This window comes from Tasmannia lanceolata, unplaced genomic scaffold (genome assembly GCF_043159265.1).
Source record: "Tasmannia lanceolata isolate RefF3 unplaced genomic scaffold, GAP_Taslan_0.1 ptg000006l, whole genome shotgun sequence".
NCBI lineage: Eukaryota > Viridiplantae > Streptophyta > Magnoliopsida > Canellales > Winteraceae > Tasmannia > Tasmannia lanceolata.
In genome coordinates this window covers 25,518,830-25,545,078 of record NW_027518683.1, presented here as the reverse complement: position 1 = coordinate 25,545,078, position 26,249 = coordinate 25,518,830, and the positions used below count along the sequence as shown (strand labels likewise).

At 38.4% G+C, this 26,249-nt stretch overlaps 1 protein-coding gene across 2 annotated transcripts in view; it reads right to left on the bottom strand.

Moving 5' to 3' along the window:
• Positions 1 to 26,249, bottom strand: part of PRT6 (proteolysis 6) — a 65,415-nt gene that overhangs the window by 2,964 nt on the left and 36,202 nt on the right. Inside the window, exons 16-18 of one of the 2 annotated variants that reach the window (XM_077382918.1) lie at positions 15,142 to 15,210; positions 14,803 to 14,906; positions 14,482 to 14,693 (exon numbers count right to left, since the gene is read on the bottom strand). In XM_077382918.1, the coding sequence (XP_077239033.1) occupies positions 14,832 to 14,906; positions 15,142 to 15,210 (144 nt within the window). In that variant the 3' untranslated portion in view covers positions 14,482 to 14,693; positions 14,803 to 14,831. The remainder of the gene's footprint in view (positions 1 to 14,481; positions 14,694 to 14,802; positions 14,907 to 15,141; positions 15,211 to 26,249) is intronic. The other variant, XM_077382916.1, reaches the window with a different exon arrangement.

Genomic DNA, 26,249 nt, shown 5'->3' with positions numbered 1-26,249 from the left:
ATTCTGAGAATCTTTCCAGGAAGGTGAAAAAGTCCTTTCGTACAATTCAAGATTGCACATCTTTCCAGATAAGTTGAGATCCCGTTGGGATGGACCATACTTGGTGCATAAAATTTTCTCACATGGTGCTATTGAAATTTTAAATCCAAAGAATTGTGAGATTTTCAAAGTGAATGGACAACGGTTAAAGCCATTCATTGAGCTACCTTCTACAAATTTGGAAGAGGTGATGGATCTCCATGAGCCTCTTTACTCTATGCCGTCATAATTGCATAAGGTACGCCCCCTCTCTTTTTATTTTCCTTGTATTCATTTATTTTTGCATACATTGAGGACACTGCATGATTTAAGTATTGGGGGGGGGGGGGGGGGGTGTTAACTTATTTGTAAAATTCTTTCTATGGTTTAAAGTAGGATTATTGCTTTTTCCCTTGTTTTTGATATTTTTGCAAAGGAAAGAAAGACTTAGATACCCTCTTGTATTTTAAAAGAATTTTTTTTCGTTATTCCGTTTTAAGGAAACTGGACTGTATGTTATTTTGGGAATTTAAAATAAAAAAGAGCAACTTTTACCTATAAGTGATCCAATGTGTAATCTTGTTTACTTAAGTCTTGGTTAGGAGACGAGATTAGACTTTGGACTTTTACATGGTTAGGAAAAACGTGGAATGAAATTCTGGAAAGAAAAAGAAAAAGAAAACAAAAGTTTCTTTGATCCAGTCTTGACTTGTAGCCTTTTTGGCTGGCTCAAGTAAGTAAGCCCTGGGGGTGTTTACACCTAATTCCTTAAAGCCAACTGGCTTGAGTAATTGGCCTAAAGCTCATTTCAAGGGTCATCTAGAAAGCTTAAGGGGTCGAGACATTGCACGGATTAAAACCAAGTTTGAACTCTACTGCATCACTTTCTTAAGTTTCATAAAAAAATATGACTTGAAGAAATATGCAATAATGATTCCAACGCTGTTTAGTAACCTGGGTGTCCGGTGCATGCCCTGCATGTCATTCACGCCAACGGTAGTAGAGGGATAAATAAGTTCAAGTCATGAAAAAAGAAAAAGGAAAAAAAATTTGGGAATGTGGAAAGAAGGATGGAATCATATGATTGTCCACATTTTTATCAAATTTCCGCACCAAGATCTTTTGTAGACTAGACGGCATACTTGGATCTATCTTATAGGGACAATAGTGTAAAAAAATATTGAAACGGTTTCTTGATTAAGATATATGATAGTTTCACTACTTAGAATGGGATGATAAAAGCTAGGTATGGGGGTATCCTAGGGATTTCATTTTTGAGTAAAATGTCAAGGCATTGGAATTGTTATTTTCTATTTTATTCCGTAGTTAGACTTTGAATTTAAGTTAGAAAAAATGAATTTTGTGTGCATATTCACTACAAACACTCACGAGACACAACTCATCCACTAGGGTAACCTAGGGGTTTCAAGGCTTGTTGCACGTGCTAAGTGCAATCGTGATTCATACGAAAGTGAGTTAGGATTTCTTTTGTTTAGTTTTTATTTTTGTTCGGTTTTGTTTCTTTGCTTGAGGACAAGCAAAGCTTAAGTATGGGGGAATCTGATGAGCACATTTATGTGTGAATCTTAGTTGTTAAGAATGCATATTTTCATACTTTGAACAGTGCTACCTAAGGTATTTTCCCTTGTTTTTGATGTTTCAGGTTATTTTTGGGAAATCCATAGAAAATGGGCTTGGAGGGGAAATTAATTCACATTTGTTGACCATCGTTTGAATGTTCCAGATCAGCCCACAAAAATGATGCAAGAGGTGCAACCATTGGTGAGGTTGAAATTCACATCGAGGCCTATAAATTTAACGGTTCAGATCATATCATTGGGATGGTTTAATGGTGCAAGTAATTTACAAGTTGACCGTCAATTGGATGGCTTAGATAATTTCTTGGAGATGAAGAGGAGAGAAGTGAATTATCAAGTGTTTGTGTACAATACAAATGAGGGGTAGATTAGCCATTTGCAAAAATATATGGCATGCTTGCAATTAGTTGGAAAGGTGAGGACAATTTGGTAGTTTCACAACACGACCAAGAGGAAAAAAAACCCAACGAAATAGCATTCTCTCCCTTGGACATTTCACACTCTCTAAAATTGTTTCTCTCTCTCCCCCTTACCCAACAATTGGATGGTGTGGATCACTCCAAGATCTCCTAACCGACCCACTCTCTCTCCTCTCATCTTCCCTAATTCGTCTCCCATTGTATTCTCCAATTAGTTTTCCTATTTTATCTCACTTTTCTCACACAACTTTATCTCATAGATCTCTCCCTTTTCAAGATTAGATCTCAACCATCCATATGCCAATCTAAGTGATACGAAAGAAAACAAATAAGAGGGAGAATGCGTAAAGGAGGGCGGCAAAAAATAAAGGAGAAAAGAGAGGATCAAAAGTACGGATATCTCTTGCTTGCACTCTTGAAAAAAATAATAAAAAATAGAAGGGGAGCCTTTTTCTTCTAGGGTGTACATGGACGATATTTTTTTAGAGAACGAAGAATCATCATCTTTGTATTGCTTTTCTTCATTAAAATTGTATTGAACCATTCGATCAAGAAGTTGGAATAAAAGTTTGGATACAGTTTAAATTCGGGGAAGTTTCTTTTAATTATTTGCAATATTCTTTGAATGTCTTCATTATTAATTTTCTCTTTTTCTTTAAATTTTTCCATGAGTAGTTAAATTTTTAATCTTAGGGTTTAGATGAAGTCTTAAGGGTAGATTGAATTTGTTAGTTTGTGTGATCTAACGGTCTAGATTCAATTTTGTTAATATAATTTTAATATACAAGGAGTTGTGAATTCGAATTATATATCATATATGCCATTGAGTATCTCTTGTATATGTGACCGTGGATGAGAATTTATAGTCTTGTATAGATATTGAAAATTGTTTGTGTACTCGATCAATTGCTCATGAGAAATCTCATCCGTTGATCGGATTTTCCATTGATCGGATTGATCGTCTATACAGTTCAATTTAAGATCAAGATTGTGATCGAATCAATAAATCAACAAACTAATAACTTGATCTAACCTAAGGTGGATTCTAACCCTAAGACCTTTATCACTTTAAATCTTAAGCAGTTTTTCTCCGTAGTCTTTCAATTTGGATTTTTAGTCATAATCTAGTAGTTTTATAACTTTGCACCTAGATAATTCTTTAAGCTTATTGTTAACTTGAATCATTATTGCATCAGTTTGGTGAATAAATTATTAGTTTAATTTCATAACCAAATCAGCCCTAAATTTAGTATATTTTTTTTGAAAAAAAAAGTTTTAAAAAAATAATATAAGATTGATTTAAATTTTCCTTTTAGACTAGATAAGTAATTTGGTTGTTAGAATTTGTTAGACTAGTCGAATTGCATTGAATCAACCATCTAGATTAATTATTATATAGTTAGTAATAATTTAGATTATTGATACACTTTGCCTAAGTTTTGAAAATTAATAATTCTCTTCCCTGTGATCGACCCGTAGCTATGATTGACCCGTGCGCTTGCGGTATAATTATGTGCAAACAGTAGCGGAACGAAACAGCGAACGAAACAAAATTTATAACTTAGGATTCAACACTCTCAAATGACACATTGAAGTTTATCGTAACTTCATCAAAGAGAAGCTCAAGCATCGATTGATTTGCGTCTCATATATTCCTACCCAAGCACAATTAGCCGACCCCAACTAGTTTGGGACAAAGCCTTTGTTGAGTTGAGTTGAGTTGAGATATTCCTACCCAAGCACAATTAGCATACATCTTTACAAAAGCAATTACCACAAACGGAATATCTCAAATCAGTGGCAAGTTTGGCATGAGTGATATCTTTGCACCAACTTAAGGGGGAGTGTTGAGATATAAGGGTTTACAAGGAAAATCTCGTTGGAGGCTGTTTGGGTGAAACCCTAAAAGGTGGATACGAAGCAAAAGCCCTAGCCCTAAAATTTTTAAAGATCCTCTGTTCCGTTATGCCTCTTCAAAGATCAATGTTGTGCCTCCTCAATGATCAAAACCGGTATGCTTTTTTAATATATTAATATGCGGACTAGGGTTTTGATTGCGGGAATTTTGATCTCCGAGATGTGAAAGGCTCCTTGGAATTTTCTTCTCCTTAACAGTTAGGGTTTCTCTCGATCTTGATTCCATATCGTCAGTTTGCGGATCTTGTACGTAGGAGAATACCCTTGGTGGTAAAGGCTCGAAGTCATGATCCTTTGCTCTGGATCTCTGTTGTGAAGAGGAGGGGCGGGGGGTAAAAGGGGCCTCTTCATGCAAATCTTCCTGCGGCAAAGATAGGTGTTCATACGACAGCGACGGAACCCTAGATCTCTGCTTGTGAAGAGGAAAATTAGGGTTGTTGGAGGCTATTCAATCTCCTCCCTTCGGCCATCATCTCCACCCATTTCCCCCAAATTCGGCCCTCACTCTACGCCAATGATTGAATCTATCTATTGGGAGGTGAAGAACGCTTTCTGTGCTTTCTAGTTGTCAAAAAGCAGGGAAAACCAGTGACCCCTATGGAGGAATAATACAGTGACCCATCGGGGACATCCTCACTCCCAGCAGTCATTGCTCAATTCATTAGCCACAAACTTGGGAGAAAAGTCCTCCCCAGATTCCCAAACTCACAAAGGAGGTCAAAACCAAAAAAAAAGGAGGAATGGCTGAAAAGCCTCAAGGAAGTCAAGGATTAGAAAATGATGAAATTTCTACCAAGCTCCAAAAAGACTTCCCAGACTCTGCAGGGGCAATGGAGGAATCTCTTCACCAGAGCAATGGCGAGTCCTTACAGTTCAGAGCTTGACTACATCGACCCAATCCAAAAGAACACTTAACAACTAACCTAGGGCTTAACGCCTAATTATTCTATGGACAGCAGCAATAATGAGGCCTAAATAGCATAAATAATTGTAAAGATCATAATTAGGCATGAACTAAACCTTATACAAATCAATCAAAGCGATAAAGATTCATAAGATGAATTGATAATAGAAGGATTAGTTCGAAACTAAGTCTACGCATGCAGCCAATTAAAAGAACTAAAAGATAATGTAAGACCTATCAATTAGATGTAACAAAAGCATGAGAAATTAATGGGAAACTGTTGTCTAGGTTTTAGGTAAGGGTTTATGTAGGTAAAAGAAAGGTAATTCTACGGTAAGGTTCTGATTTGATGGTAGGTCTAAGCTATGGATCTTTAAAAAAGGGTTTCCGGGCATGAAAAGGGTAAGAACTTGCAATAGGGTTAAAAAAGTTTGAAAGTTGAGATTTTTGTGAGTTTTATGTGAGGTATAATCACTAAAACAATCCCTCAAAATCTCAACACAAGATCTTGAAGAACAAGGGAGATCTATGGATTTTGTGTTTTTTAGTTTTAGGGTTCAAGAACAAAGGAAATAGAAAATTTGATTTATTAATCTTGTTTGTGCTGATTTGATTGAAGAAATAGAAGAGAATAGATGAGAGGAGATGAGAGAAGATGGTTCCAAACCATAAGAAGAAAAAAGAAGAAAGCCAGAAAATTTTGAAAGTTGAGATTCTTGTGAGTTTTAGGTGAGGTATAATCCCTCAAAATCTTAAAACAAGATCTTGAAGAACAAGGGAGAACTATGGATTTTGTGTTTTTCTAGTTTTAAGCTTCAAGAACAAAGAAAATAGAAAATTTGATTTGCTAACTTTGTCTGTGCTGATTTGATAGAAGAAACAGAAGATAATAAATGAGAGGAGATGACAGAAGATGGTTCCAAACCACAAGAATTGAAAAGAAGAAAGCTCAAATTTCTAGCTTCAAGCAAAACGTCAATTCTATTCAATATTCAAAATGTCCCTTACATTGCTTTCATAAGATGTATTTATAAGAAAAGAAGCCCTAGAAGATAACTTAAAACATAAGCAACTAATCTCAACCATTCATCTAATCCAAAGTAAACTAAATAAAGTTAAAACTTACCTAAAATAGTAATCTCGTAATAAACCTATACCACTTCCTAAAAACACTCATAATTTGCTCAAATCACATCCAAACATTGTGATATTGAGTTGATTAGATAGGTAATTGAAAAACCTTTCTAATAATACCAAAACACACCAAACGGAAAAGATTTGATGCCTAAAAAGTAGGCTACGAATGAAATGACGAAAGTAGAATATAAATAATAAAAGAAGAGGCCCATGTCTGTGGCCAATGCTAGTCTTCACCATCAGTCTTGTCCACGTCTGCGCTTGAAAACCTTGAATCCACGCCCATTGTTGATGTCTCCATCAGAAAGTTATGGGTATTTTACTAAACTGTGATTTTATAGGAGTAAAATGGTGATTTCTGAGTTTTCCGGCCACCTCTGGCAAGATTTGGCCAGAGGTGTCAACATGAAAATTGTTGGAAATATTATCTCTAACAACTTTTGTGTATGGTGCTGAGACCAGTTCGAAAAGGATTGTGAGTTATGTGTATATTAAGATTTCAGATTTCATGTAAAATGGCAGTTTAGTGCTTGATCGGAATTTTGTGTTTTCCGGCCATCTCCAGTGGGAATTGGCCGGAGTTGATAACTGGAAAGTTGTTCATTAATTTACATGTAATAACTTTTATGTTTGGTGTTGAGACCAGTTCGAAAAGGATTGTGAGTTATGTGTATCTTAAGATAATTTACATGTAATAACTTTTATGTTTGGTGTTGAGACCAGTTCGAAAAGGATTGTGAGTTATGTGTATCTTAAGATTTCAGATTCCATGTAAAATGCCAGTTCAGTGCCTGATCAGAATTTTGCATTTTCCGGCCATCTCCGGTGGGAAATGGCCGGAGTTGATAAGTGAAAAGTTGTTCGTTAATTTACATGTAACAACTTTTATGTTTAAGAGTGATTTTGTCATTTAAGACGTATAAAAGTGTGCAAAATTCATAAAATTTGATTTTTTTGCAAAATCCACACTAATGTTTTAGATTTTGAACCCTGGTTTTCCAGCTCAAGTGGGTTGTGCATGATGCATATGACATGAGATTGACATTGATATGAGACCCCTAATATGTAGGGTGGCAACAAGAGGAGAAAGAAAGAGGAGAAAGAGACAGGGAAAAGACAAAGTGCTTTCTAGTACGTGATTCAGTACATTTCCGTGTGCATATTTTGTTATGCAAAAAGTGAATTAAGACATGATTGACAAGAAGAAGACGAGTTAATAAAGTATATATATATATATATATATATATATATATATATATATATATATATAGGTGTGTGCATGTATACATGGGTATACAAGCATAGGTACAGATATATATATATATATATATATATATATATATATATATATATATATATATATATATAGAGAGAGAGAGAGAGAGAGAGAGAGAGAGACAAGAGAAGGTACTCCTTGGAGTAGATAACTTATCTACTCCCTACCTTAAAATAACAGTTGGGGCCACATTGTTTGGGTGATCCAAAGCATTCATTTGATGGGCCCTCGCATAGATAGGGTCTGCCCAAAAAATCAGCTCGATAGGATCATCCTAACCCTATGAACTGTGGAGGCAAAAATGGACGTGTATAAGCTTGCACAAATCTGTCCATTTTTGCCTCCACAGGTCATAGGGTTAGGATGATCCTATCGAGCTGATTTTTTGGGCACGCCCTATCTATGTGAGGGCGCATCAAATGAATGCTTTGGATCACCCAAATAATGTGGCCCCAACTGTTATTTTAAGGTAGGGAGTAGATAAGTTATCTACTCCAAGGAGTACCTTCTCTTTTCTCATATATATAAGTTGTGCTGGGTGATATCTTTATGTCTTATTATTATTGAATGTGGCTACAGTTAGACTGTATGTATATCACTGATATGTCTCACATGCTGAGTACCTGTATGAGAAATATGGACCCCGACCAGTGGTAGGGGTACAACTCGGGTTGGATTGAGGCCAACCCTAACCCAACCCGAGATAGCATTCCCTCAACCCTAACCCGAGCCTCGGGTTGAGGATGGTCAACCGTAACCCAACCCGCCTCCAAATCGTGTCGGGTTGAGTCGGGTTCATCTACGGCCAAACAGAAAAAACAAGAAAGAAAAACATAATCCTGAGGAAATCATAATGAAATGAGAAGACGAAGGTTGGGTTCGGGTCGAGTTGCCAAGGCCTCAACCCTAACCCAACCCAACCCAACCCGAGAAAATGCCAACCCAACTCGAGCCAAAATCGGGTTGAACCCGTCGACTTCAGGTAGAGCCCGATCTAACTTGCACCCCTAACCAGTGGTGTAACTGGATATACATTGACCCGCTGCAGTAGTGGAACTAGATACTTTGACCATGACCAGTAGTGAAACTGAATATAATTGATCATTTCCAGTGGTGTGACTAGTTATATAATTATGTGTGACTTTCGGCTTTGAACATAAATCATATCTCTATGTGTACCTACGGGCGTTAAACATGAAAATGTATCTGAAAATGACATGAGATGGTATGTATATGATACTCTAACTAGTAGCAGATCATGATACACTGCTAGATTCAATGTTTTGAAAATCGGAATCGAATCGTAAATCGTAATTGGGGTCGAATCGTATCGTAAATCGTAAGATTCATTCAAAAATATATAAAAATATGTATAATAAAAAATTATAAATAAATTAAAGAATAAAAATAGCCAATTATTCATTTTTCATCCAAATTCATTAATTCAAACAGAAACTACCATGGTAAGCATTCAATATCGTAATACAAATTGTTTGTTGACACAACTTGACACATACTAATCATCTAATTCTCATCCAAAACCATGAATCTTGGTTAATAATCTTTAAAAAAAAGGCACATGATGATATCAATTCTCAAAGTCTCAAACATCAAATGAGAAATATCAATCATAAAAGACGGGAATCGATGTTGTCCTTATTATGGTAGTCTCCCACGTCGACTCTCACCTCGATGTGAGTAATGCCCTCAACAAATGCTCTGTGCTCGATTGGTTCGATTTGTTCGATGTCCTAATCCTCCTCTGTCTTCTTCCTTCTAATGAGAGGGATTTCAAAGGCTTCTTGTAATGTAGAAAGGAAATTAGGTCTTTTGAAAGAAAGACATATTTTCTTTTATACAAAACTTAATTTGGATAAATTGCATAAATCGTATGAATCGTACGATTTACGATCGAATCGTAAGATTCAATAAAAAATCGTAAGATTCATACAAATTAAGATTCATCATGGGATTCAAATCGTTTTGCCTAAGAATCGTAAATCGAATCGTAAAGTGAACCGTAAATCGTAAGATTTTCAAAACAATGGCTAGATTACTGTTTTGCTTACTAACTATATGCTAATGTGCTCGATGTTGCACATTTCATATTCGGAGTAGTTGGGCCGTTTGAGATCTTTCCCTGCAAAGACCTGCTTGCTGAGACGGTGAGTGTGACCATAATGGAGTGAGTATGGGCTTATACATTGTATTTAATTTTTGTTTATGTATAGAACGTGAGAGGTTGTGTAAATGAAAGAGAGTTTCTTTTATTTCTTATCTCTTAGCTATTTGTGGATATTATGCTTCCTACCATGCTTGTCTGGATGTTTAAACGTTTCAGAGGCCTTGCACGCTTGCCGGGTTCTGGATGTTTAAAGCTCGAAAAGGATTTTTCTGATTCTTGAAGAATGAGGGGCAAAGGGATTGATCGAGAAAGATCTCTTGTTCTTATTATAAGATCGTGATTTGATCCGCATATTTTGGTAAAAAGAATAATCTTCTCCTTTGATCATAATAAAAAATGGAAAGTGTTCAATTTGAACAAGAAAATGTGACTAAATTGGTCCTAGTTACTCTTCGGGATGAAGTGGAAGAAGGGAGGAGATTCTCGAACGAGGAAAATGATCCAATTACTTTGAAAGAATTGAACGTGGAGCCGTATGAGGAGAAAATCTCATGTACGGTTCTGTAGAGGTGACAATAAGGGTGACTTATCTGTCAACTTTTCCACTATCACCCCCAAAAACCCAAACTCTGCCTTAGGTAAAGTTGCCAGAGTACGATTAACCTCTGCCATGTGCCTCGAGGAGCCCAGGAGGAGGCGTGGCAGCTGTCTTATTATTTGTAGAGGAACACATGGTTTTAAATTTCAGCCGAAACGAAACGGACGAAATATTTCAGTTCCGACCACGATCGAAACAAAATTTACATGAAGTCGGTTCTTTACAAAATTCAGCCAAATGAAATTTCACTGAAATTCCGAAATTTAGCCAAAATTCACCGAAATTTCGGTTTTATTTTTAGCCTATTTTTTACAAAATTTCCACCAAAATAGCCGAAATTTACACCTAAATTTTAGACATTTCAATCGAAATTTTTTTTTTAAAAAAAAGATGAAATCAGTATCATATTTTTTACATGATTTCGGCCGTATTTCGATTTCGGTGGTGCTGAAACCGACATCGAAACCGAAATTTAAAACCTTGGAGTAACAAGCCTCTGACAAACCATTGCAGATACCTAATCCATTGGAATCCGTAACGGAATTGATGCTTCAAGTCGAAATGATTTGATTTGAAGGAAGATCAGGTGAGGCTAATGGTAAATGTAATTGAAAGTAGAAGTCCGTCACAAAAGAGAGAAAAGCAAAGAAAATAAAATAGAAGCAAAAGCAAAAGCAAAATAATTTTATGAAAAAATTGAAACAACTGAGATAGCATTTGTCTGCCAGGAGACCAAGAGCAAAAGATTTGAGAAAACTAAAAAGTTTGATTTCTAATTTATTTCCAGAAAATGGAAAAATCTTGGAAAGGGAGAATGAGGGAGAGAAAAGGGGGAAAACAACCTATGATTTGTGGACACGGACACGAGTGTCGCATGCCGACACGGAGTGTCAGACACGGCAAACTCCCAAAATTTAGAAACGGAGACACGGCTAAAATAGAACGTACTTATAATCATGATTTGTGGATACGGATTCGTGTGGCGAGTTTCGACATGAATACGAGGTATCTGACATGGAAACGCATAAAAATATAGAAATAGTGGCACAATCATACATGTAGATACATATAATGTTACCAACACTTCTAGCAGTTCATAAGCACATTGTTGAATCACATAAATTTGGTGTTCTTGATTTGCGTGTTTGTTGTTCTTGGATCCGATTATGTCAATTGTTGCATATCATGTGTGATCCTGTTTTGAGAGATTAGAAATATCTCAGTTTTCAACAAAGGAAAGATCTTATGGGAATCTTGAAGGAATTCCATGAAAGGGGTAAAATGGAGAAGGAAGGAAATCCTAGTTTCATAGAAAGCACTATGAATCACGCATAGTGCTTACAAAGTGTTGGCATCTACAAGAGGATTAAAGGAAGACATGGAAGAAGTAATATCACAATACCAAGGATCTTTTGTAAAAGCTAGACAAATTCTTGACAGAATCGTTATTGCAGATGAATGACTATTAAAGGAAAAGGGGAGGAAAAGTGAGGATAATGATATGGAAAAAGTACAAGAAAAGATGGGTTAGGTGGAATTTTATGAATTTTGTACAGGAAAAGATGGGGTTTGGTACTAGATGGATGAAGAGGATAAAAGCTTATACATCATTGGCACTTTTTTCAATCGTACTAAATGGGTCACTAACAGCTTCTTGGTAACTCTAGCAGGGTACGACAGGGAGATTTTACGACAAAGAGATTCACTTTCCCCATACATATTTAATATGGTGGTGGAGGAATGTAGTCTCTTAATTAGAAGGGAGGACGAGAGAGGTACAGTGAGTGGCTTCAAAGTGAGAAGGCTTTCACCATCAATATCCCATCTCCTATCTTCCATTTCCGGACGATATACTCATATTCATAAAGAGAAGAGAATGAGCTTTTAAATCTAAAAAGAGACCATGTCACCCTCTTTATAATTAGTGTCAGGGTTAAGATGTGAAGAGTAGAAGTTTAGTAAACATAATAGTTTCATTTTCGCCTTGCATAGAAAATCCTTGAAATGTCCCTTATGTTACTTCATTGTGAAGTTTGGGGTTCATTTCATGTTACTAGTCGGTCTTGTCTAAAATACTTCATTACATTTGTAGATGGATTTTCAAGAATGACTAGGGTTTGTTTAACGAAAGCTCATGTTGAATTGTTCTTTCTTTACAAATTTTCTCATATAAAAGTAAAAAGCAGTTTGTAGGAATAGTTGCATTTTTCAATCTGACAACGCAAGAGTACACATCTGACCCCTTTCATTTCATGTTACTAGTCGGTCTTGTCTAAAATACTTCATTTCATTTGTAGATGAATTTTCAAGAATGACTAGGGGTTGTTTAACGAAAGCTCATGTTGAATTGTTCTTTCTTTACAAATCTTCTCAAATAAAAGTAAAAATCAGTTTGTAGGAATATTTGCATTTTTCAATCTGACAATGCAAGAGTACACATCTGACCCCTTTCATTCTTCTTGTCATTTACATGACACACTATACCAAACCTCATCATGTGTGAATACTCCACAACATAATGGAGTAGCTGTGAGGAAAAACTGGCATCTTCTAGATGTGGCATGATCTTTGTTATTCCAAAATGAATGTACCAAAAATATATTGGGAAATTTTCTTCTTATGTGTTATTTGATCAACTGGATGTCGTCATCTGTTCTTCATGATAAAACCCCGTACTCTACTTTGTTCCTTGATACTCTTATATCTTCTTTGCCGCCTCATGTCATTAGATAGATATGTTTGCTTTTTTCAATGTCTTTTCATGCAAACTTGATCATTGCACCATCAAGGGTGTTTTTTTCATATTCATATTCAAAAGGGTTAAATTTTACAGTCCATTTCTAAGGAAACAGTTTTTGTGTCCTTATGTTACATTTTTTTTAGCATACACATATTTTTCCTCTTCTAGCCAACAAAATCAATTTCATGAACCGATGTCCACTCTTGCAGTTCCAGTTGTGCACACACCTTGCACTAAGATAAGTAATAATATTGTTGTATTGCAAAAATCTCGTCCGGCACCTCCACTTCAAGTATACACAAGACAATTCAAAGTTATCTCCGAGGAACTAGTTTCAATGTCTCCACACCTATCAACTCCGAACTCTAGTGCTCCATATACCCTTATTGATACTTCTCTAAATCTCTATTGTTCGAAAAGTTACATGTTCTTACAATGCTCATTGTATTTCTCTGTACGTTTCTTTTAGTCATCTCTCTCCTAAATTTCAGAAGTCTTCCCTCTATTTCTTCAATTTCTGCTCTTAATTCTCTTATTCATGCCATTCATCAACTTGGTAGGCATAGGACGTTGGAAGAACCGAAGAAGAAATGTATGTGCTATATGATAATGATACATGGGAGTCGTCACATTTACCTGCATGAAAGAGAATTGTTGGCTGTAGATGGGAATATAAAGTGAAATATCTTCCAAATATTTCAGTCATACATGTCTGGAAGAGTAAGGTTCATTCTAACCATAGATATTTCTAACGGTTTGGAAGTTCATGATTGTACTGTTGCTTTTACTTATCAACTTACTCATCTTATCAATAGAATGTGCATTAATTTAGTTCAAAAAAATGGACATTAATAGGTCATGGATATATGGGATTTTATTTGTTACGTGGGTGCATAGCAAGGCATCAAACTTCTTGACATCATTCCGAACTTCAGACTTTCAGTTCCCATAGAAGTTAAAACATATCGCTGAAACCGAGAAGTGTTTGTGGACATTTAAAACCATGGCCAAAGGTTACTCCCACACGTATGGTATTCACTATATGGAGATGCCGCCTAAGACCTTTACCACTTGACACAACCCAGTAAAAGCTCTTGATGAGTAGATTGTAGGTTATTGATCGGGGATTAATCTCCAACATGAGTAGGAAAGAAGTGTATATATTTTGATGCCAAGTAGAAAACTAATAGCTGAAAAGAAACAAAGATATAATTGGAAACCTTATTAGTGATTCTAACCAGCCTACACAAAAATTGAAGTTACATCTCCCTCACTGTAAAAATACTAAAATGCCAACATGTTCATGAACACATAAAGATAATTATAGCAGTTGTTAAGATGGGCTCCAGCTAATTATTTCTCTACTATGGCATGGAGGGCTTTTTTTACCATGAGATTGAAGTTGATACCATAAACATAACAAACGAATACAAGCAAACCGAATCGATAAAAATTTCAAATAGAAAAGGTTCCCAGAATGTGGGAGGAAAGAGGATATGACCATGGTTTTAAATTTCGGCCGAAATACCAAAATTTTTTACCAAAATTTCGGAATTCGGCCAGGACCGATATTTAAAACCGAAACCAGAATTAAAAAAATCCGGCTGAAATTATAAGATTTTCACCGAAATAAAATTTCCACCGAAATTACGTTTTCAGCGGACGCCAAAACCGAAACCGAAACCAAAATTTCAATCCTTGGGATATGACTAACGGATATATAGAAAATATTAATGAAAGTTAACTAACCAGAAAGAACTGAATTTATCCAGGCAAACTGAATGAGCTTTCGATACTACTTTTCCCCTCCTCAGCGACAGTATTTCAATCTGTTCTACCCAGAATCCTTGGATCCTCATGTTTGAAGCCAACAAACAGAGATGGAGAAGAACACTCGTTTCCACATGTGAAGATCTTATCCCCATCATTTTGATGTACATCCAAGTCAAACTGTTCCAATGCTTGTAATACGCAGATAAAATGTTCAGAAACAAAAAGAGATTAAGCAGAAATTGGTTTTTAAAGAAAAAAAAACTAATATTGCAATGCTAGCAAAAGGTCAACACATACCTTAGCAAACAAGTCATTGCAAACAAACTCTAAATTGCGAAGAGTGCATCAATTGTTGTTTGCCGAAGAACATCAAAATTCCAATCAAGACCATGTGAAGCCACCTGTCATGCAGGATTACATCTTGAAATAAAAAAGCATCCAGTTGTTGCTAGGTGAACACCAGAAATATTAAGAAGATGAACCAAAAGTATAGCGCCCATAAGAAGACAATTAACTCATGCTAGTGGTAAACGTGTGGAGCTAATGGCTGTCAGTTCCGGTTTCCGTTACCATCATCACAGAAGTAACAATTATCAAATATGAAATTACCACAGGGAAAGTTTTTTAGTTATGCACCATGTAGGTAAGAGCTGTATAGCGTTCCTCATTCAAATACAATGGCTTCCCTCTAGTCATGTCAACATCCTGTGATCACAAAAGCATGCAAAAAAGTCACTAAACACAGCAACGACAAATGTGTAAATTTCGCCTATACTGTTAAACAGATAGTGAGCCCAGAGCAAAAATAACAAGACAGTTCATGGCTTAACTTCTGAAGGGCATGTGTCATTTGTGAAATTCAAATAAATCTACGCTGCTGTGTAAAATAGCAAAAGTACAAGCCGCATAGAGTGTGTTGTCACTTGTCAGTCACATTAAAGAAAAAAGTAACGTGTTCCTCCCAAAATGTTAAAGCATTTGATGTCCCTAACGTGTTCCTCCCAAAATGTTAAAGCATTTGATGTCCCTTACTTTTTTCATATTGGGAAGGGTGGACAAGTAGGGTTCCTCCCAAAAAGTAACGTGTTCCTCCCAAAAAGCATTTGATCATCAAACAAGGTAACCACAAATATGATAATTTCCTCAGACTTTTTTCATATTGGGAAGGGTGGACAAGTAGGGTTCCACATAATTGAAATGGGGTGAGGGTTTTTTCTAGAAGAGAAGATATGGACTCTAGATTTTCTGTTAGAAGAGCATTTGGAGGGTTTCACATAATTTAAAGGAAGGAATTTTTATCTGTACATGAGATGGATTTGGATATGGACAAAAGCTGAATATGATTTTAGAAAAGAACATCCTTGAAATCTTCTTCCTACATAGGATAATTAGGAGTTCAAATGCAAGAGCTGTGGAGAATGCACTTCGTTTATATCAGAACAAACATGGATCTATAATTCCTTGAGGAAAAAAATGGGGGAAAACTTTGCCCGGCGAAAGGACTGGGGTTGTCCGAGAAGCAGATACCATAATTTCAAATGGCGGAATATTTGCAAGGTTTGTTTTGGTGGAAGGGGCGGAAGGACAGTAGTGACATCTAAGCCTCAAACCAAATCCCCTCAAAACCAACACTTAAGAGAGGAGAAGGTCTGGCCAGATTCCGGCAATACCCGTACTGCCAAGGAGAATGGAATACCAACGATCCTAATTTCTAGACAAGAGATTGCTAAGAGACAACAGATCCAAAAATCATGCCTCATAGGTCGCATTAAAGACCTTGCAGTAAGGCTGGAAGACTTATGGACTTGGGCAAAATGGTTTTGGGATTTCCCGAGTTTACCCAAACCCTCTTTCCTATCACCTCATGAAGTTTTCTTCATGTTTCCAAAACAGCACATGGTAGACACCCTAAGAAGTAGGGGGGACAAGGCACTAGGCAATTATTTATCCTCTCTCACGGAGTGGAACCCTAGTTATCAACAAGGTGCTGAAGCCATGTGGGTTAGATTCACCGGAATCCCTCTCCATGTCTGGGCCACTTCAACTGTACAAGCCTTGGGCTCGTTATTTGGAACCGTCCTTGACATAGACATGAAGGGACACCATGAAGAGTGTATGAGTTTTGCATCAGCAAGAATCATCGTCCCAGCATGAAAACTACAGAAATCAATGGTGCTTCTCCAGGTCGATTGGACACCCTTTCAAATAGGGGTTGATCCGATTGTAGAAGACAAGTCTAGGACGTGGAGAGAGGGGGAACCAGTCTTAAAAACGGGGTATACAAAGAGTGGTCGATCTTTTGGAAAAAGATGGGAGGATACATCTCCGGTGCTGGATTCCGCCAGACTAGTTCAGGAACAGGTATCGACGACTTTTTTGAATCTCTCCGGTACCCGTACCAATTTCAGAGATAAGGCCGTCATTCCGCCCCCCACGTGGCAGCCTTGTTTACCAACTATTGACAAGTTCCACATACCGGCTCCCACGTGGAATCCTCAAAACCATGTATCGGTAGTTTTTAGTGAACCCTCAGAGTCGCAGAAAGCGATTTCAAATTTCAAATTTCAACTACCCCTGCTTGGGACATCTGGAAAAGTTACTAGACCAGGTGTTATGGCAGCAATGCATTCTGGGCTCAGACAACAAAAGACCTTACTGCCCTCGGTTCACCCTCGATTAGCTCAAAAAGTTAATCGAGCTTTGGGCATCTTAAGGCAAGCCCTGATACATAAGAAAAGAAAACCAACGGCCCACTCACCCAAACGAGGGTCTGTAAAAGGAAGAAAGCTAAGCAGTGGGGATGTGCTAATGCAAAAATCAAATCATCAAGCCAATTTCACCTTTGGAATCGCCTCTAAATCGATATCGGAAGCTCCGACAAACTTGATGTGCCGTGGAGATAAGGGTCCTGTGCGGATCCTAGGCCAGCGAGGGGTTTCTACCTGAAGAATTTTGAAGCCTTGGGAGTACGTTCCCGCTCCCAACGAAGATAGGCTTCTGGAATATTAGGGGACTAAGAGAAGACAAAAAATTTAGGGCGGTGAGGGCCTTTATTGTCAAAAACCAGTTAGATTTGGTGGCAGTAATCGACTCTAAATTAATGGGGATCACAGATATTACAATTAACAAGGCCTGGAGAAGAAATCAGCAAGAATTGGTTGCAAAGGATGCAATTGGCACAGCAGGGGGAATCATTGTCGTATGGAAGGAGACCAGATTTCGTCGCAAAGAAGTCAGAGAAGGGAGATTCGTGATATCCATAATTTGCTCATCTGATTGCAATGAGGAATGGATGCTCTCAATTGTTTACGGACCTCCTCGCTACTCTGATAGAAAGGAATTATGGCAAGAGTTGAACTCCCTTAGAGAATCATGGCAGGGTCCCTAGATTCTGGGGAGTGATTTCAACACAATATGATATCCGTCTGAAAAGAACACATTGTCGAGAAGCACAACCAGCATGCGGAACTTTTCCAACTTTATCCAGAGCCATGAACTACTGGATATCCCACTCAACGGAGCAAAGTTGACCTGGTCTAATAATCAGGCTCGCCTCGTTATGAAAAGGATTGACAGTGTCCTCCTTACTCGTGAATGGGAGGAACGCTTCCCTCTCATCTCCCAGAAAGCGCTGCCCCGAACGGAATCGGATCACAACCCGATCGTTCTGGAGATTTCAAACTTCTCTGGCAGTCCTCGTCCGTTCAGATTTTATTTGGACCTTTTGGAAGTATCATGCTTTGCGGAAAAGGTAGAGCACTCGTGGGAGGAACTGCAGATCAGGGGTTGGAAAGGATATGCTCTTTGTAAAAAATTAAAAAAGACTTAAATTCAAGATCAAAGAATGGCAAAAAATCAAAGAGGAGAAAGGATTAATGTCAGAGGAGGATCAGATAAATCGATCGGACCTACTGGCTGAAAATGAGATGATCCTACGCAGAGAAGAAATTCGATGGAGACAGAAATCTCGCGCATTGTGGCTCAAGGCTGGGGATAAAAATTCCAAATTCTTTCACCGTACAGCCAATTCTGGGAGAAGGATAAACCTGATCAATTGCATAAAGCAGGGTGAGACAATTGTTGAGGACCCCAATCTTATCAAATCCTTAATTGTAGAATTCTACTCTAGCCTCTATTCAAAATCTGTGGAGTGGCGGCCGAAGATGGAGGGTCTTAACTTCAAGAAAATCACGGGTGATCAGAGACTTACTCTGGACCGACTCTTCACAGAGAAAGAGATTGAATAGGCTATTTTCTCCATGGCTGGGGACAAAGCCCCAGGGCCGGATGGCTATCCTGTGGCTTTTTTCTAGTCCTTTTGGAGGATCTTGAAGAAGGACATTATGGCCTTCTTTCTGGAATTTGTCGAGAGGGGAATCATTAGTGAAGCGGCGAAGGCGACTTCCATCGCCCTAATCCCAAAGAAGGAAGGTGTGATTGGGATAAGAGATTTCCGCCCTATTAGCCTGATGCATAGTGTCCCTAAGATAGTTGCTAAGTTACTAGCACGAAGAGTGAAAAACTACATGGGGGATATCATTTCACAATTTCAAGGAGCCTTTGTTGAATCGAGGCAGATCCTTGACGGTGTTTTAATAGCCAACGAACTTATTGATTCGGCAAAGAGAAGTGACTGTCCGGGTCTCCTATTCAAAATTGATATAGAAAAAGCTTATGATCATGTTGATTGGGATGTTCTTGATTTCATTCAAGAAAAAATGGGCTTCGGGCCATCCTGGAGGAATTGGGTAAGAGCTTTGATATCAGAAAACTCGTTCTCAGTCATCATTAATGGTTCGACGGAGGGTTTCTTTAAAGCATCAAGGGGGATTCGACAGGGGGATCCATTGGCACCCTATCTGTTTATTATGGTAGTGGAGGCACTTAGTCTACTGCTGATAAGGGCTAACAGAATGGGGCTGTTTAGGGGATTTCGAGTGAGATCGCTGGCTGAATAGATAACACATCTCCAATTTGCAGATGATACACTGGTATTCATTAAATACACTCCCTAGGCTATCTTTAATGTTATGACAATCCTTAGGTGGTTTGAAGACGCATCTGGCCTCAAAATCAACTTAAGTAAAAGCATGCTCCTGGGCATCAATCTAGACCAACGAGAGGTGCATCGGTTGGTAGCGTCTATTGGGTGCTCTGCAAAGTCCTTACCGATCTCTTACCTGGGTCTGCCCCAAGGATTTGGTATCCCATCGGCATCCCAATGGGATTCGGTAGTTGAAAGAATTGAAAGGAAATTGGCTACCTGGAAGAAAAAGAATATCTCCTTTGGGGGAAGGATCACATTAATCAAAGCAGTCCCTCTCCAACTTACCCGTATATTTCATGTCCTTGTACAAGATACCGGTCAAGGTGGCTTGGAGAATTGAGAGGTTGCAAAGGAACTTCTCATGGGATGGAGATGGAACATCGAAGAAGGTAAGGCACTTAATCAGCTGGGGCAAAGTCACGCAGTCAAAGGCAAACGGGGGCCTGGGTATTGGTAAGATTAGATTGCAATAAATCCTTGATTGGCAAGTGGCTGTGGAGATATGGTAAAGAGAAAACTGCTTTATGGCATAGGGTTATAGGATTAAAATATGGTTCCGAATGGGGGGATTGGAGTTTCAAAAAACCCAAAGGAGGAAAGGGCTCAGGCGCCTGGAAATCCATCTGCTCCGTTAAAGAGGATTTTGATCGGTCAATTCGCTATAAAGTGGGAAAGGGTACTAACGTAAGATTTTGGCTGGACCTATGGTGCGGCCAGTCTAAACTCTGCTTGGAATTCTCGGGGCTTTTTAGAATTGCTTCTAACCCAGAAGCGACTGTTGTGGATTATTTGGTGAGAGAGGGTCACAGTGGAAGAGGGTTCTGAGACATTCGCCTGCGTCGAGATCTCAAGGACGATGAAATTCAGGATTTCCAGAGACTACTACTTTGCCTGGAAGGGACATACTGCTCGCAACATAAGGAGGATGAAAGAATCTGGATCCCCTCTTCGAGTGGGGACTTCTCTGCCAAGTCTTTCTTCTCTTTGTTAAATGAGGGTCATCTGTCCCCGGTAAGGCGCATTTGGAAATCGTTGGCTCCACTAAGGGTTGTAGCTTTTGGCTGGACACTGATCCACAGGAAGATCAATACATGTGATCGCCTCAAGAGAAGACATTTTAGTATGGCTAGTATGTGTGTTCTATGTCACCAAAATGAAGAAACCCTGGACGATCTAATGTTGCATTGCCCCTTCATTTATCACATTTGGACAAAAGCAATCGAAGCCTTTGGGGTCTCTTGGGTCTGCCCTCAGTCGATCTATTCCCTTCTTTCTGGATGGCGCTCAGGACCTTTTGGAGAAATGGGCAGATATCTCTGGACAACAACTCCATATGCAATAGTCTGGAACATTTGAAAAGAACGTAATAGATGGATCTTCCAAGAGCAAAGTAGAACGGTAACTCGTGTTGCCTTGGACGCCAAAATTGAAATGATTTCATGGATAAAGGTCAAGAAACAAACTCCTTATGTAATGGGTGACCTCATAAGAAACTGGTTGTCAATAATATGGGACAAAACTATTCGCTCCAAGCCTAACCCAAAATGGTCATGCCCGCCACCGGGTTGGTTGAAACTGAACTTCGATGGTAGCTCTCTGGGTAATCCTGAAAGAGCAGGGATTGGAGGAGTTATTAGGAATTCTTCTGGATCAGTGGTCATGTCATATTCGGGGCCCTATGGAATATGTGGCTCTAACGAGGCTGAGGTTAGAGCTTTACTCTTTGGTCTACGATGGGCATCTGAGCATGACCAGCACCCTCGTAAAGTAGAAGGTTATTCTTCAAATGTGGTGGAGGTTGCAAGAGCCTGTAGCGGAAATACTGGATCTAATGCGCGTACTTAACCCGCACCTTGAACATCGAAGACGATCAGCAAATGAAATGGCCGACACTTTGGCTAAAGCGGGGGCTGATCGGGAGGATTTTGAAACTCTCTCATAGTTGTAATGTGCGCTTTTCTTTATGAGAAGGATACTTGTATCCTTTCTTTTGGAAGTAGGTCTTTTGTAAACCATCGGCTGTGTCCGATGTCTTATATTTAGTATTTGTACACGCAGGCTGGGACCCCTGGTCCCGATTGCACCTCAAATATTAATGGAATTTGTCATCTTTCAAAAAAATATATGATAATTTCCATATAAATTTACCAGATAGGAAAAAACAAAAATAAAGGGAAAGCAGTAGATGACAGAATTTCTTTTTCTTTTTTTCTTTTTTTCTTTTTTTTGAACGGCAAGATGTCCCAAATATCTTACAGACAATTGCAATGTTTCTGGAAGGTGCAGCTACCGTATAAAACAGCACAATTATGTGCTACATAGTGTTCAAGGTCGATATATTGAAAAAAGCACTTTTTTTTAATGGATGCACTTTCATTCAATAAGGGAAGACCGGGATGGTCAACTGGCAACTACAAAGAGAATCCTCCACACAGAAAACTAAAGAATACAATAAGAAAAGAAAACAAGATCAAGGGGGGGAAAATCGAACATCTCCAATCCCAACTTCCCCACTCCACCCCTAACGAGATGGTCTGCTACACTATTGGCCTATCTTCTAATGTGTTAAAAGATGATAGACGACCTTTGCACCCTGGTGCAAACCCGGAGGCTTGCGAATACTACCAGGAACCTAAGGAGCTTAATGGGACCAAGTCTTCACATCCATATAACTATACCATAACCCATGAACAATTAAACAAACATTTAATGGTAAATTTCCGCCAAGTAAATCATGAAATTAGCTCTAAAAGAAAAACCATTAATGGGAAAAGCTTCTATACCAAGCAGTTATTGCATAGATCAACTAAAATAACACAAATGATGGGAATTAAAGGTTCAAATAAAGTGAAATAAACGATGTTTGGTTGCTGTCCACAAAAGAAAAATAAAAGTCTGGGGACCAAAACTACACTAGAAAGTAGGGTTGCAACTGGGGTCGGGTTTTACCCGACCCACATCAACCCGACCTGAAAACCCCATGGGTCAGGTTTAAAGAAGGCATGTCTTGGGATGGGTTGGGTTTAAGATTAAAAAACCCAGTTATTCTCAGGTCGGTTCGGGTTTAAAGTTAAAAAACCAGTAAACCCGATGTTTTTTTCTATTTTATGTTTTAAAATTAACAAACAAAAGGCCAGATAAGTTAGAAAAGTTGTACCATACCGTATTCACGCGTCAAATCATAACATCCCGCGACAAATCTCTCTCTCTCTCTCTCTCAACAAAATCAGATTTCGAGATTTCCATCCCTTTCCTGCTGCCGCAATCTTCAGGGAACACGGTTTTAATCTTCAATCTATCTCCTCTATGGACGACCAGCAAACAAAACGATGTGCTCAGTTTTTCATATTTAATTTCTAAATCTCTCAGATTGTTTGGGGTTTCAAGATCATGTCTGAGAATCGAGTCTCAGGAAACCCATTTTTTCAATGATTTCGGATACTTTACAAAAGAGGTTCAACACATCTTGATTTTTTTTCTGTTGGAATGGTACACATCTTGATTTTCTGGCTCGAAAACATTAACTCGTAGGGTTTTCAGTCAATGGTATTTTAAGAAATCGAGCACAAGAACCCTAGACTTAACTTTTTCAGGCTGTCGTATCTCTGATTTGAAAATTTAGGATTTGCAGATCGACTCGGAATTTTCTGCTATATTACCTGATCTGGTGAAAAAACTCATGTTTTTACTGATTCGAGAAAAAAATAAAAAGAAAAAACTAAAAGAGCCAGTTCAGATACGGAGTTCTGTGTATGATTTTGCATAGTGTATGCCATCTATTCTGTGCGCATATTTTTGCATTCTGTGTGTATGCTTTCAGGGGTAGCTATCAATTTTGTGTGTATAATTTTGCATTTTCAGTGTATGCTATCAATTATGTTTGTATGCTTTCAGTGGTAGCTATCAATTCTGTTTGTATACTATTGCATTCTGTGTTGTCCCATAGCTCTTCATGAAGCACCGATTCTAAATTATTTTTACTTGGTCTGTCTAGTGATATGTCCAGACAGCTAGAGAAAATAGGACGTACCCATTTCTACTATTTCAGTGGTTCTCACAAAGGAATAGTTTTATAGTCATTTCTTAACATTTTAAAGATATATTTAGGGACAATGGAATTTTGCGACAACGAGAAAAAAACCCGACCCGGCCCGAGTAAATATCTCGCGTAGGGTCGGGTTTATGAATCGTGGGTTTTTTTTTAAAAAAAACCCGACTCAACCCGAGATAGTTTCTTGGGTTGGGTAGGGTTCCGGAAAATCCGACCCGAGTTGCAGCCCTACTAGAAAGTGATAAAATTCTTAAAATAGGCTTGGGCAAATTATTGGCAAGGTTCCTATAGGTTTCAAAGGGGAAAAGGTTCAAGGAAGGGCTGAAATTAATGAAAAAATATAACCGGAAAAACGCAGCAGTCCTTTCACCTCAAATCCGTGCTAGCAAGGGGTCCAAGAGAGTGGGGGAGAAGCCTGTGGGCACGATCCGAAGTCCGGGCAGCAGCGTCCTCCAAAAATAATGTGTATGGAAGGTTCCAAGGAAGAATAGGAGAAAAGAAAATAGAAGGGGAAGAAAGAAGAAGATGAGAAGGAGAAGGAGAAGGAGTTGGGATCATTCAAGATAGATGGAATATAGGAAGGGAAAAGAAATGTGTGTGTGAGAGAGAGAGAGGGGCGTGAATAGAGAGAGAGAGAGAGAGAGAGAGAGAGAGAGAGAGAGATGATGGAGAAAAGAGAAGATAAAAGAAGAAAAAGAGGAAGAAAAGAAGAATAAATAGGGGAGAGAGGAGGAAAAGAGAAGAAACAAGGATAGACGGAGGGAGAACTCACCTTGGGAGAGGAGGGGATGGAGAAACGCCCATGGGCATGTTTGGGAGAAGGTGAGGTTGGCGCTCCTTTTCCTTGATTTCTAGTATTTCTTCAAAACTAGGTTTTCATTCCCCTATGCTTTCTTTTTATATATTCTTTTGGTGGGCTCCCTTTGCTAGCTCACTTAAGTGAGGTTGAAAAGATTGCAATACCCTTAATTACAAAGAAGAACAATTAGTAGCATACGTTCATAATAGGTAAAACCAACTAAACAAAAGGGGAAAAGGTCATTTGCAAATTTTGGGTTTCCTCCGGTCTTGATGGATTGATCTGTTGAAGGCCTTGGGGTTATGCTTTGGAGTGCTTGGGGGAGTGGTGAAGATTCTTTAGGTTGTGATTCTAGATAAGTAGGGATGTAATTAGTTTTGTACGGTAGGATGGCAATGTGTGGATGGATGGTCCTCACTGAGGTGGATGAATTAGTAGAATTTCTTCGTTGTTTTAATCTGCTCTAGGAGTATGCTCCTGGCCATCCTTAATTGATTCTATGTATTGCAAGTTGGGACCCCTGGTCCCCAATGTAACATCCATAGCATCAATAAAATTGTCATCTTTCAAAAAGAAAAAAAAGGGGGAAAAGGTAAAAATGGTGTGTGCAAGGGTGGGCCTTAGATGATGTGGACATCCCCCACATCTAGGCTAACCAAATAATATCAAATAAGTCTAATAATCCACAAAAATAAACAAAATAATCAACGTGCTGAACAATAACATGATGATCCAATGGCCGGATCACATCACACCTTGTGTTGAATCTCATTAAAAAAAGCAGTTAAGATGTCAAGAACTTCTTATTCATGAGCTCTCAATGGCACTAGCTTCCACTTTGGTGATGAAAGGGGGCTTGATTCCCAGATCTAAGGCGTAAAGGAAACCAAAAAAGAATACATTTATGATACGAAATTTGGAAAAAGGGGCGTCATCGCAAACCCGAATTTAGAGAAAAAATTTGATCCATAACATCTACGTCAGTTTTCCTGTGTGGATCAAATTTATGATGGGCTTACACGATATTGTAATCATCAACATCGTTGATCAACAAGAAGAACACAAGGCTCTTCATGTTCCGCCCAGAATGGTAATGGATGAGGTTATAAACTACTTATAATCATGGAATCGACTCACAGAGCAAATGGATTTTGTAAGAAACTAATGAGAGGGAGTTTACCCTTTTCCTATGAAAGTGGTAAGGAAATTTCTCAAAAGACGTGTCTAAATGCTTGAGGTTGCATTTGGATTACTGGCATTAGGAATCTGAATTGGCATAACATTCCATTCCTATTCCAATTCCCCTTGTAAATGGAATAGCAGTCTGTTTCTAGCATTTGGGTAAGCATCGGAATTTATGAAGGGAATCAGTCATGATTCCAATTCGAGTGTTTGGTACAGCTCAGACCAGCACTGCAATGGAATCACAATTTCAATAAATTTTACATATTGTCCCTGATCAATAACTTAATGGGCTTGTCTTCTTCATCATGATCTTCTCCCAAGCTCTCATCATCAGAGCTTTCCCATTTGCAACTTCGTCGCGATCGACATGGGAACACCCTACTCGACCGCCCCTTACGGGTGTATCGATCCCTAAGGCCCTGTTTGTTTGTTTGTTTTTTTTTTTTTTTTTTTTTTTTTAAGATTTTGATAACCGATTGTGAGTCCAAAAATGATTATTGGATCCAAATTTACATTTAATTTTGAGTCCAAAAATCAGTTTTGGACTCACTTTTTGGACTCACAATCGGTTTTCTAAAAAACAAACAAACATCACACTAAAACAAATCCAAAACAAACAAGGCATACATAAATCATCTTCCCCATCTTCAAGTGACCAACCA